This window comes from Canis lupus, chromosome 16 (assembly GCF_048164855.1).
Source record: "Canis lupus baileyi chromosome 16, mCanLup2.hap1, whole genome shotgun sequence".
Lineage (NCBI taxonomy): Eukaryota > Metazoa > Chordata > Mammalia > Carnivora > Canidae > Canis > Canis lupus.
Window position 1 is genome coordinate 30,041,636 of NC_132853.1, and position 13,469 is coordinate 30,055,104.

At 43.0% G+C, this 13,469-nt stretch overlaps 2 protein-coding genes across 4 annotated transcripts in view; one reads left to right on the plus strand and one right to left on the minus strand.

Annotated features, from left to right (window-relative positions):
* Positions 1-13,469, minus strand: part of ANKFN1 (ankyrin repeat and fibronectin type III domain containing 1) — a 379,429-nt gene that overhangs the window by 296,790 nt on the left and 69,170 nt on the right. The window contains exon 1 of one of the 3 annotated variants that reach the window (XM_072779922.1): positions 1,724-1,893. The exons of 1 other annotated variant lie outside the window; for it this stretch is intronic. In XM_072779922.1, the coding sequence (XP_072636023.1) occupies positions 1,724-1,744 (21 nt within the window). In that variant the 5' untranslated portion in view covers positions 1,745-1,893. Of the gene's footprint in view, positions 1-1,723; positions 1,894-13,469 lie in introns of those variants that run through there. One more of the 3 variants, XM_072779919.1, reaches the window with a different exon arrangement.
* LOC140607478 (large ribosomal subunit protein eL43-like) lies at positions 11,778-12,056 on the plus strand. The gene has a single exon (XM_072782195.1). The coding sequence runs from the start codon at positions 11,778-11,780 to the stop codon at positions 12,054-12,056; it is 279 nt and encodes a 92-aa protein (XP_072638296.1).

The following is a 13,469-nucleotide window of genomic DNA, read 5'->3' on the forward strand; positions in this document are numbered from 1 at the left end:
AATGTCAGAGATTATCTAGGGCCCAGAGTTTTCTGGCCACCAACCTCTGAGCCACTTGTTGCTCTACCTCCTCCACTGTCTTAACCATTCTTTTCTGCAGGAGCTATCCCTGACCAGAATTGCCCTCTCTGACAAATCCTCTTCTCCACAGGCAGGAGGGCAGTTGGAAAACTTCAGCTAATTACTTTTGGTGGAAAAACACTATTCTTACCCAAACACCATCACTTGATGGATGGAGAAACCAAGAGTTAGAGAACTGAAATAGCTTGACCACGGTCCTACTGCTTATTAATGTCACATGCGAGTCTATAGGCTGTGTTTCTTGATCAGGAGACTGGCCCTTGCTCCACACTCCATGCCAAATGGTAGAAGTAAACAACCAACCAGATCCCAGGTTGCTCATTCAAGAATCCATTCAATGATTGAGCATCCAAAATGTGGCTGGTCTTATAATTGTTAGAATCTGGAGGGCAACAATGAAAACAGTAGAGTCCCTGTCTCAAAAGAGTTTACTGGAAGTTTGAACACAGAATGAAAGAAATAGGACTTGAATCCCTGTCACCAACCCATGTTGTTCCAGAAGACCTCTAATGTGTCTTGAAAACCTTCCAGAGCTTCCTCAAACAGTTATGCTTAGGCCTCATATGATTTTTAAAAAGAGAGCAAGAGAGAGGGAGGGAGGCAGGGAGGGAGGGGGGGAAGGGAAAGACAGTGAGAGAGAGAAGGGACAGGAGGAAGGGAAAAGGAAAGGAAAGGAAGGTTGAATGGTGCTCTGCCTGCTTCCTTCGATCCCTCACTTAGGCATATCTCTGCTTCTCTCAAAGACCTTAAGCTGGGTGTGTGTGTGGGGGGGGGCTCACTCTCCAGAAGTTCTTTGAGCACGGTTCTCACCCACTATGAAGTCCTGGAGTACACGGAAGAGCTGAATTATTTCTCCCACTCAGTGTCTTCTACCCAGCCCTCAGCCCAGACTTCTACATTATTGTAGCAACTTTTGATAAGAGAGTGAAGAAACTTTTGCTTACTATTAACCCAGTCAATAACTGACATTCCCTCCTTCAATCAATGACACATTCGAGGTCTTCTGAAACAACATGGGTTGGTGACAGGGATTCAAGTATTCATACAACCTGCAAGATCAGTAGGGGGGACTTTAGAGCAGGGAGTCTTAACTGTGCCAATCCCCGGCCCAGCCGTTCAGGTTCAGAGATGACTTTCTATGAGAAAAATTCACCCTTGACTTTAGAACAAATCTTTCTTCTCCGTCACCCTAACAATAAAGTCCAAAGAGAATGAAAAGCAGGGGCGGGAGGGGTGGGGAGGGCGAGCCACAAGTGCACTGGCAGAAATAATGGGCAAGAGTTGACGTTGACATGGGAACGCACCATTCCTGATTGCCTTGTGTTTATGTAAATAAAAAGCCAAAGATAAAAGAGAAACCAGAGACCAAGGTACATACTTTCCTCTAGAAGCTTCCCTCCTCCCATCCTTCCCCATTCTCCCGCCTCCCAAAAGATAAAGAGATTATTACAGCCCCAAACTACTTGGGATCAAGACTTGCCAGCGTACAGAAATGAAACCAGCTTTCCCTCCGTCTGACCCAGGATGCTCCCCCGCCCGCCGAGTTCACTCACCCACTCTCCCCACATTTTCCTGCCTGTTGCATGCAAAGCAATTGTCTCCAAACGCCAATTACTGATATTCAAAATTGCTGTTTTCCTACCCTGGTTAGAGACGCCTCCATGAGAGACCCGGGGTGAGCTCTTGAGTTGAAAGAGAACCTGTGGGGTGGAGGGAAACCCCTTCTCGAACCTCCACACAGTTCCCGTTGCCAAGGGAACCCTCTTTGTCGGGGAGGCTAAGAATGGCTGCCTCTCCCACGGCCTGGCTCCAGGAGTGGCCAAATCGCTGCACAGGGTCAAGAGCAGAGGGAGGGGAAGTCCTGCACATACTTCTCACAAAGCACTTTCAAAGAATGAAAGAAATGGCGAAAATATGGTTTTAGGAGGCACCCGGTGGGAGGGAGTAAGTTTATCTATAGCTCTGTGATCACATTTGAGTTGGCTTTTGTACCCCTAAAAGAAGGATTCAAAATTGTATCAAAGAGGAGACAGGGTAGGTAGGACAGAGACAGGGAGACAGGGACGGGAAGGTTGCAAAGGGTATATCCCAGTCTACTTTGGCAGATGCCGAACATTGATCAGATACACAATTTATTCGTTAAAACGTTTAGCTGAAGCTTTGGGCTGGATTATTTTGGCTCCTGGGTTGGTCGGAGGCGCTATCTGCCCATTTTCTAGAAGCCTGATGGGGCCTGGCCTGGAGACAGTAGTGTCATTTTGATGGTGAAGCACATTCTTACTTGCCCTGCATTTTAGGGACCAGGGTTGGCTTTCCTTTTCAGAATACTCTTAGGAAAGATGCCAAAGGAGGAACATTTTGTACATGCTTATTTTGAAACCCATTTGTCAAAGGGAAGACTAGACTTAACAGTAGTTTGGAAAGTTTGGATCGACCTCAAATAGAAGTCCTAGTGCGTGGCACAGGGCAGGTGCTCAATAAAACATCAGCTGCCTGAATAGTCGTTGAAGGACAACTTTCCAGCACCTTGTCTTTCTAGCAAGGTAGGAGGATGAATTCTTACCACATGGAGCAGCCAAGGCTCAAGGATGTGGCTTACCTGAGGACCCACGAATGAATGGTAGTAGGGGAGAGACTCAGACTGAGGGCCCATTACCTCTGATCATGATGTGTAATTGCCTTTTTTTTTTTTTAATAGAGAACTTGAAGGAATTCTCTATCCAAATGTTGCTGAATAACTTTAAGCAAAAAAGGCAAATGAATAAAGAAAAACAGAAACTGAATACCTCTGCATCTGATCTGAGCTGAACATGGGGTGAAGTTATTCACACTGAGCTACAGTGAAGTACCAAGAAAAATTTATACACACACACACACACACACACACACACACACACGTGCACATACAACATATGCATATACATGTTTCCCTGCAAGATGGTCAGAGTCTTATATTACTCATTTTCTAAGTCTCAGCTCTGGCAACAGTTATTCTGGGAACTTTCCATCACTAACCCCAAGCTCAGCTTCCGTAGCACTTTTTAAAGATTCTCCTCATAATACTTACCATACTGATGTACTCATTGGTGCTGTGTATATGATCATAGGGACTTCCCCTACCAAAATATAATCTCTCTGAAGGAAAGCACCATGCTTCATTCCTCCTCCTCTTTTTTTTTTTTTTTTTTTTTGGCCTCTTAAATTCTAATAATATGCCTATTGCATAGCAGGTGCATGACATATATACTCAAGAACTGAAGAGCAAGGAGTCCATTTGTGAATGTTTTATTGAGTGTCAACTACATTAGGCCCCAGGGAGGACTCAAAAGATGTTGACGGTATAGTATCTGCCTGTGAAATTTAAGATTTATGTAAAATGAAGGACGTGGTCCTTAAATATTACTTAAGCCGATTGCAGTAAGTATAGCTGAGAGTAATAGAAGTAATGCATTTATATAATGGATGAAAACCAGCTCTCTCGGTGGTTTTGTCTGTCAGGCTGTGGCTATAAAATCCCAGGAGTGCTTGGGCTGCAACAGGCCCAGTTAGGCTTTCAGAGTCCATGCTTCTTTCTTCTTGTCAATACCCTTGGCTTTTTCAGCCTGCCAGCTCAAAGAAACCCTGGGTAAAGCAGATGACCTAGTAGAAGGGCTGAAGATAGCTCCAACATGGCACTTTCTGTATTCTATGATGTTACTTCTCCTTTACAAAAAGATAAAAACCTACTACCAAAACCTACTACCAAAATACACAAGTTCCAATTCATGCATAGCCAGAAGAGAATAGCATTCTGGACCTTCTTATCGGGTGAGATATCTGGGAACCATATTTCCCTTTCATCTTCTCTAGGGGACACTGACACAAGGCATATTTTGCATAGCTAACAGCACTACATTGTCAACCAGAGGAAGATTCCAGCCAAAGGGATCAGGGTCCTGTCCTCATTGCACCTTTATGATGGAAACAGCAGGTAGAAAGTGTTAGGTGCCAGAGTCTCTGTCAAAAGACTAAATGCTTTCAGGTCATCTGAAGGTCACAGATGAAGACTGAGGTCCAGAGTTACATACTGAGTGAGGAGAGGTTGGACTTGACTCCATGCCTGGAAATACCCCCTCACATCTCTTCAAGTGGCCTCTGACCTCAGGGGCCCTCCTGCAGGCAGCATGCCTCCCACCCTGACCCTCCTTTTGGGTCATGTCACTCTTCAGCATAAGATGCTGCTGCATCTATCCACTGCCCTCTGACCAAGTCCAGTATCTCAAGCTTTCTGTCATCTGCCCTTCCCAGCTCTGCCTCAGAGACTCCACTCCCTCACCCAGTGTCTTACATCTTCTCTGAAATACTCAGGTCGTCTCCTTTCACCACATTATTTCTCTTGCATTTTAGTCTGCTGGAAATGTAATGCAACCAAAGGCAATGTCACAGATGGCACCCCCAAATCAACTTGCCAGACCTCTCTGCCTGTGCCAGGGAGCTGTGAGTAAGGTGCCATGGAAGGAGGGTTTTGGTGGAAGGATGCTCACTTGGAATTATGCTATGATTCACCAGGAGAAAGGAGCAGTGTCTTATACTCAGCACTCATCATGAGGTGCTGTGCATTTTGGGGAGAGAGTGGAGGAAGGAGATGGAGGGGGGAAGGAATTAGAATTCAGCCGTGCTTACCACTCAAGTGCATTCATAGTGTCTGCTCACCAACTAACTTCTGTTTGAACTAATACCATTATCTTACAGTATAATCTCAAAGTTAAATGCCTCCAGGGGCCAAGTAAGTGAGGTAAATGAGGGCAGTGGGCTTTGTGTCAGATAATAGGGAGTGGTGGAGATTGTGGTAAAACAGAGACCAAATGCTATATGTAAAGGGAGCAATAGTAACTCCAGCCACTTCCTAACGGGAAGGATTACAGCCCAGGATTGCCAGAGTTTTTCACTTCTTAAAGAAAAGCTGAAAATGGGAAAATATGTGAAATTTCCTAATTTAAAAATGTTGATTCAAAATGTTAACAAACACTGTGTAGGACAAACAAAATATATCTGGCTCGTGTGCTGCCACTTTGTGACCTTTGTTTGCCCTATATGGAACTTGCCAGAGTTAAGTACAGGCGTCAGGGATGGATAGTTATTGTCAATAATCCAGATCACAAAACTAATGTGAAAACATCCAGGAGGTAATAAGGTAGAGACATAAATGATTTCAACATGATACTTCATGAAGTAGAGGGTACTACCATGATTGGATATAAAATAGTGAGATAAAATCATGGAAAACCTACCTCTTTCTCAGGAGTTGTGGCTTTGTTTGAAGTGGCGATGGGATTGGTTAGCGCTCCCATCCATCTCTGGGAGCTGGACAGCTCCAGAGGTGGTCCTCTCCAGTCTTCCCATGGCCCAGGAAGGCTAGGCTCACACATCGGTGGAAAAAGGGTGGGGGTGTATGTGTATCATTGTGGCAACCAGAATGCCATGCCAGGTGTAGACATATGCATGGCTCAATGCAAGTCCTTTTTCTCACTGGCCTTAAGCATCCTTTTTCCAGCTCTTAGCCAGCATAAACTCAAGGCATCACATCTGGGGAGAGTCTGGCAATGGGGAGATCCCCCTCTTTGGGAAGATCTTTCTTCACCTTTGAATACCTGTAGAGGCACTGGTATGACCATGTGGTCCAATTATTTACAATGGCTGCCCTGCTTCTTGTTCCTTCTGCTTAACCTTGAGGAGGAAACCACTCCTGCACTTCAAATCCTTTTACATCACCACCAGTCTTCTTTCTCAGGGCCATAATAACATGCCCCTCCTTCTCAAAAATTTGCCTTCTGTATCCATTTTAGCTCTTCCCTTCCCTTTGGTTATGATTCAAATCTCACCAATTATTTTTCTATAAAGTCTGCTGGTCCTGAGATACCATCTCCTATTTCTTTGGCCAGCAACCTTATCCAGGTGCTGCTCAACATTCCAAACTCCTGTTGCTATTCATGGCTTCTGAGGAAGGTTTTTCTTGCCTCCAACTCCCCTCACCTGCCCTAAGCATCATTTCCATCATGTCATCCCCTTCCCTATTATTTATTATCTTAAATTAAAATACACAAACATGACCTTAAAAGACTTTTCCCCCACTGCCTCCACGTAGAGCCTATCCAATTACCTTCAGGCAATGGAAAGAGCATGAATTTTGGAATCACACAGACCCAAGTTCACATTCTGGCTTTGCTCCCTGTGGGATCTGAACAAATTATGTAAACTCTCCTGCCTTCAGTTTCCTCATCTCAAAATCGGAATAAACAATACCTACCTTGCACAGTTGTGAGAATTATATAAGCTAACGTAGGCTATCTCTTGTATATGGAGTTAAAAAATGGTAGAGACCATTAGTATTATTCTCCACGAATAATAGAGGGAATTAGAGAGGGAAAGTAGGAGGGTATTTGCATCTGTCAGAAAGATGACAGATATGTTAAAAGAATGTGAATTGAACTAAATAAATAATGGAAATGCATACAGCTCTGTATAGTGCAGAAGACAATTAAAAAAAAAAAAACTATCAAGAAGGAAAACGGAAAGCTAGTGCCACTAAGTCCCAGGAATTTTGTGCCCTGAACATCCTTGCTACATCTCCTACGTTCTCTAACACAAATATGTGGCTTCCGTCCAGGAAAGCCCCTGTGGGTCCCCTGGAAACAAATGGATTGTACCCAACCTTATGGATTCCACATGCGGTGTGCATGGCCTGTGGTCGCCACCTGCCTTCACAGTGCCATTAAGCACAGGGGATACCTGCAAGTCATTGGGGGTCAGACAAACCAGAATGTGAATCCTGACTCTGTCAAGGTCCTAGCTGTGGAACCGTGAGCAGAATACCTGATCTCTCCAAGCCTCAGTCCTTTACCCCTAAGATTAGGAGAACCATGCTGTCTGTGTTGGGAGCTAATGACATGAATAGCTCTTCCAAAGGTCCTCACCTATTTTAACTGTTTGAGATATAATTCTTCTTATTCTCTTGAATAGACCCAATGTTCACATCCTTTAAGAAATTCCCTTGATCAAGTCCTTCTGATGCTTACTGCTTTTGCTGTATCCTCTCAGCAAATGGAATCTTAAAATTTGTATAGTTACAAAGATGAGTTTTTGAGTGAGACAGACTTGTTTTTTAATTCTGGTTTTACTATTAGCTAGCTCTGTTACCAGGATAAGTCTCAGTTTCTTTTTCTGTTAAGACAGAAATAATTGTCCTTCCTTTAGAGGATCTTATAAAGATTTAATGAGACAATGTTCAGAAGAGGACCTAACCAAGAGAAGACATCCAAAAGAGGTTAGCTGTTCTTATTAAGGTGGAAACTACCAGAAGTGTAAACAAGCAGGATGGCATTTGGGTCCTATCTTGACCAAAATATATGATTTTGGTCCATTCATATAACCTCTCTGTTTCCATATATATAAAATGAAAGTCATACCATTTGCCTTATATCCCAGGAATTTCATAAAGATGAAATAATGTCACAGATCTGAAGATTCTTTGAAAAGTGAAAAACACAAGTTTTACACATCTGTTGGCTGAAAAGGTATTTGTTGTCAACCTTGTGTGTGTGTCTGTCTGGAAGCTCCTCAAAAGTAGGGAGGAATCTTCTACTTCTTTTGCACCCATTCCATGGTTTCTAATTTAATTCTGTTGCCTGCTCACTGTCCAGTTAGGGCTTGTTCCTCACCCATGCCTGCCTTGTAGACCATGCTCACATAAAACCACCTACCCCTTATGTGTCGGCAGCACTCCTGCCAAGGCAAAGATTCAGCTTCTAGGTCTGAAGGCCTGAGCTGCCCCAAGGAGAGAGGAAAGATTAAGCATCTGTAATAAATGTTCTCCAGGCAGGGAGGGAAAAATCACCTAACACCCTTGTGGCTTTTAGAAAAAAAAAAAAAAGAGAGAGTAAGAAAGGAGAAGGAGGAAAAAGAAAACGCTGAGCTTTAAACAAGTGGCCGGGCTGTTTGTCATCTGTAAAATGAGGCGATGGAAAAGCACGGAAGGGCAGTGGTCACTGGGTCTGCTTCAGGGATTCGTGCCTCAGACGTCTGCTCCAATGCTCCCGGGCTGCCCATCTGCAATTTCTTTTTCTTTAACAAAAACAGAGAATTCTCACTGGGCTGAAGTTCCCACCTGGCTCAGGAGTTTTCAGACCTGGCCTAGGTGGTCTCTAAGTAAATATTTTCATCCTCACTCACCTCCTCCTGAGGAAAAAAAATCAACTCTTTGCTCAGCTAGAGAAGAAAGCACCCAAACCAAACAGCAGATTATTTGCACCATTGGAACCCTCATTCCAGGGACTCCCGGGAGGGCATGTGGTTTAATTCAGAGTGTCCGGGCTACTTGTCCATCTTCTAGATGAACCTGGTTGACATGGACCTGGAGAAAAAGCTGGGATGTGTGCCAGAGCACTTTAGTGCCTATACAGATTGGCTCGGGGACTCTCACCACCACCCAGTAATTCTAGAAATCCACCTGCAGGCAAAACATAAAGAAACAGTCTAACCTAAAGGGGAAACAATACTGCATCCTTGACTGGACATAAAGATTGAGACCCTTGTGATTTCTCCATAGCTAGCAGATTCAGTGGAGATATTCCTGCTTAGAGCTAATTTCAAGGGCTCTTTTCCTCTTGCATTCATTTGGTGTAAGCTCAGTAGTTTTTTATTTCCCCAGAAAACATTTTAGGTGTTCCTCTATTTGTGCCAGACACTGTGCCAGGCTGCAGGGTTCTAAAGATGCACAAAACACAACCTCTGCCCTCCAGCTCACAGCTCTTATAATGAAGATAAAAAACCCAGATATACAATTATTAAAATAATAGTTTCCTAGGGTTATTATAGCAAATTATCAGAAACGGGGTATTTAAAACAACAGAATTTTTTTCTCACGGTTCTGGAGGCCAGAAGTCTGAAAGGTAGGTGGCAATAAAGTTGGTTTCTTGCAGGGCTTTGAAGAAGCATCCATCCCTTGCCCTTCTCCTAGCTTCTGGTGGCCACTGGAAATGTGTGATGGTCCTCAGTTCGTAGCTGCAGAGCTCCATTCTCTGTCTGCATCTTCACATGGCCCTCCTGATGCATCTCTGTGTCATGTTTCCTCTCCTTTCTAAATCCACTGGATTTGGGGCCCACTCTAAAACCAGGATGACCTCATCCTGAGATCCTTCACTAAATTACATCTGCAAAGACCCTATTTCCAAATAAAGTCATGTTCATAAGTGCTGGGAGTTAGGACTTAACCATATATTTTGGGGGATGCACTTCAATTTGCTACAAAGATCCTATGTGATAAGTGCTATAAATATAGAGACAAGCATGGGCTATGACTACAACAGAAAGTATCATGGTCTAATGCAGCTGTAGGGGGCATCAGGGAGACTTTCTGAAGGAGGTGATTCCCAAGGGGAGTTTCAAGGATAGGTTGGAATCTACCTACAGGAAGACCTACTTGTGTGAAGCCTTGGAGGTTTCAAAGTGTCATGAAGGTGACCCTATGTTTGACATTTGAATGTCAGTGGGCTCCTCGAATCCCTTTGCTGCTTATCCCTCCTCTCCATCACTATCTATGTGACCCAATAAGGAAGATCAGCATGCAGAGGTGCATTGGCTGTAATTTCAAATAGTACAGCCTCTAGACCACCATGCAGAGAGCTCCTCATTTTGGCCCCACAACCAAACAACACACAGAAAAACAACAGCCCAAAGCCACCTCTGCCTTAGCCTCTTTTGCTCTCCTTCTCATCTTCAGACTCTTGTGTGTCTTATTCTCTTCCTGGGAATCCCAGATTGTTGTACTAAGTAAACATTCATTCATACTCATTGGTGGGTGTCGTCTGTTTAAACACCTAGATGCATTCCAGGGTAGGTGATCACAGCCTGCCTCTGGGCAGGCTGATCAAACAGAAGAGATGGTGGGAATGGGGAGTCATGCGGAGTTTGTATGAATGGGGTATGTGGAGTATGAGCAGGGTGGAGGGGAAGTGGCTTCATGCTGGAGAGATAGGCAGGAGACAGATCACAGAGAGTCTGAGAAAGCAGATGTGCTACAGTGAAACACAAACTGAATAAAGTATGTCAAAATCAAACATCTCTTGTCCATTGGTGAAAACCAGGAAGAATGTGCTGTTTGGGGACCATTTTGACTCACAAGGAGTTAAGATGTCAGTATCAGAAAAATAGGTAAGGATGGATGGACAAATGGAAAACCAGAAGGACAGAGAGCCTTCCTGAGGTGTGGCTGGCTGTCATTAAAGGCAAAGTTTTCCAGGGTGTGAATTTTATTCTGGAAAGCTGTCTGCAGGTGGATTCAGCTTTCAGACATAAGGCAGAAATGAGTAGGGTTCTTATGCAGTGTCCTTTGAGTCCATTACTGGTTTATAAAGGTTATGTGCTTCCAAAAGCACCTCCCATCTGGCCAGAGGAATGATTTACTCTTCACAGAGTGAACTTGGTCAACAGTTAACCTTTGATGTAAGCTATAAGGGGAAACCTGGTAAGGATATTTTCAACATGTCATTTCCATCCAGTCAATGGAATTATCAGAGCTGCATCTGTGTAGCTTTTTTTTTTTTAATTCCTATTAAATTGCCTGTACCATGAAATTAGACCCAGCAGCACCCTGGTTATAAAGAAGTGGGAAGACATGGGATTGGTAATGCTTTTTGGATAAGGATATCAGAGCTTTCTTTGGTATGAAGCAGTTCATGAATCTGTGGACATTAACTACCTCTACCCTCAAGTACTGTGCTTAAATGATTATCACAGCACAGCAGTGGGGACATGATGTAGAAACACAAAGTGCATTGGAAGTATTTACTGAAAGAAAGCTTTTCCCCACCACACCCTGATAAATGTTTTTCAAATGGTCCTTTATCCGAAATAGCCCACCACTCCAAGAACACTATATGGCTGACTCAGGAGGCCACATCCCATGCATTCTTGTTGCCATTCCAAGCTCATTATTTATGTGTGGCTTTGGATGGTCTTCAGAAGATTTGCTGAAGCATTCACACCAATTCAATCCAAAACTTCACTCTTTTGCTGGACCATTCTTTCTGTGATAGCCTTGGCATCCCAGGTCATTTTAGAGTAAAACATCAGGCATATGATCTCCCAAAGAAAAAAAGTGGAGATAAAATAGCCAGCAGCCCCAATCTTCAACTATTCCTCCTTAAAGACCCTATGGTATTCCATATTAGAGGCTTGGAAAACAACCACACAACTGTCAGCAAACTGCAGGAATTGTACTGGCAAGTTTGGCTTGCGGTAGCTCTGTCTACAGATTGTGTTTCTTGTCTGCCTGCCAAGCCCCAATGTCCCTGATAAATGTAGCACTCAGAGATGGCCTACAAGAGAGGTAGATTGTACCATTCAAACCAGAACTCTGGAGAAGATCAGTGAGGCCAGATCTAGAAATAAAGCAAAGATGGATTGAGAATTGGAGAATCAAGAGGATCACTTTGGAAAATCAGGGGCATATCAGTCTGTGATCATTACTTGCACAAAACACAACAGGTAAGCTAATACTAGGGATTGTGGAGATATGAAAAGATATATTATGTGGCCTTTGCCCTCAAACTTTCAGTTGATGTGGGGAGCTAACGGACATCATATGGAGGATCATAAAGTGAAAATATGGTTTAAAAATAGGGCAGAGCTCTCTGGGCTTGGACCTGGTTGGTGGGGACATGGCCAAATGCACCAAGAAGGTCAGAATCGTGGGTAAATATGGGACCCATTATGGGGCCTCCCTCAGGAAGATGGTGAAGAAGATTGAGATTAGCCAGCATGTCAAGTACACCTGCTCCTTCTGTGGCAAAACCAAGATGAAAAGGCAAGCAGTGGGCATCTGTCACTGTGGCTCCTGCATGAAGACCATAACCGGTGGCACCTGGACCTACAACACCACTTCTGCTGTCACAGTAAAGTCGGCCATCAGAAGATTGAAGGAGTTGAAAGACCAGTAGAAGCTCTACCATTTGAGACATTGCTAGCCTATAATAAATGGGTTAATTTATATAATAAAAATTTTAAAAATAGGGCAGATAAAGGGTTATAATTGTCTATATATATATGTATATATATAATTGTAATATATTAATGATGAGAATAAGGGAAGAGATCATTTCCAAAATGGAATAGCTAGAGAAAATACAAATTTTAATTTATTTATTGTTGTGTATAGCATTTATTAGTTCTGAGTGCTTGAATGATACTAACTCATTTAATCCTCCTTCGTTGTCCCATGATGTAAATACTATTAGCATTCTCTTTTTAGATGAGGAAACCAGCACAGAAAAGTTAAGTTGCTTCCCCAAGGTCATACAGCTAGTAAGTAGCAGAGCTGGGATTCAAAACCTCCATCACAGGAGGAAAAAGAACTTAGATTGGACTTTGAAGGTAGGTTAGGAAAGCAAGAAGTTAAGAAGGCCTTCCTGTTGGATGGAAATGGCAGGCCATTCCAGGAAGGGAGTGGTATGATGAAAGATTCATCTTCCTCACTCTGGGATGGTTGGTCTTACAGTAAAATGCAGGAGATGTTAGAAAAGGAGGCTTAGAAATAAACTGAAAGTGCAATGATTTGGTCAATACCTGGCTTAGTTGTGGCTGTGAAAAATGGAAATGAATGGATGAATTAAAAAGAATCTATAAATGATGAATTAACACAAATTGATAATCAAGTAGATATGAGAAAAAAAACGTGGGAAGTCAAAGAATTCTCTCAAATGTTAACCTAAAAAATGATGGTACCATTAATAGAATAAGGAAGTCGAGATGAAGCTTGGGGTTTAAAAGACCAGTTATGTTTTAGACATTTTGTTTTGAGATGATTGCAGGATTCCTAAACACATGCATCTATTGAGCAATTGCTCAAGTGGGACTTGAGCTTAGGAAAGTGGTCAGGCTTGCGTTTATCAACCAAGGAACCATTAATGCAGAGATGGGTGCATAAAAGTACTCCAAGGGAAGAATACAAGAGCAGAAGTGAAGGACTGAACTTTGTCCCAATCTAGTTGCTGGAGGAAACGAATTAATTAATAATGAAATGGATAAAGAGGATTAAAGAAGAAAGTTACAAAAGTTACCACTGTGGAAATCAAGAGAAGAACATTGTAAGAGAGGCGATAGTAATGTGTAATGTTGCGATGAGGTAATGGAGAATGGAGAGTGAGACAAGAAAAAAAAAACCATGGTGACTTCTGAGCAGCCAGTATAAATGGGGTGGTCCGTTTCTTCCTTTTCTGGGCTGAGTGTTGCCTGTTCTGTCAACATTTCCTGATACAGGATGATTTTAAACCTTTCATCCTCAGCAACACAGCATAATGAGAAGAAGATGGCATGGACTCAAATTCAAAGGCTCTGCTGATAAACACAAAGTT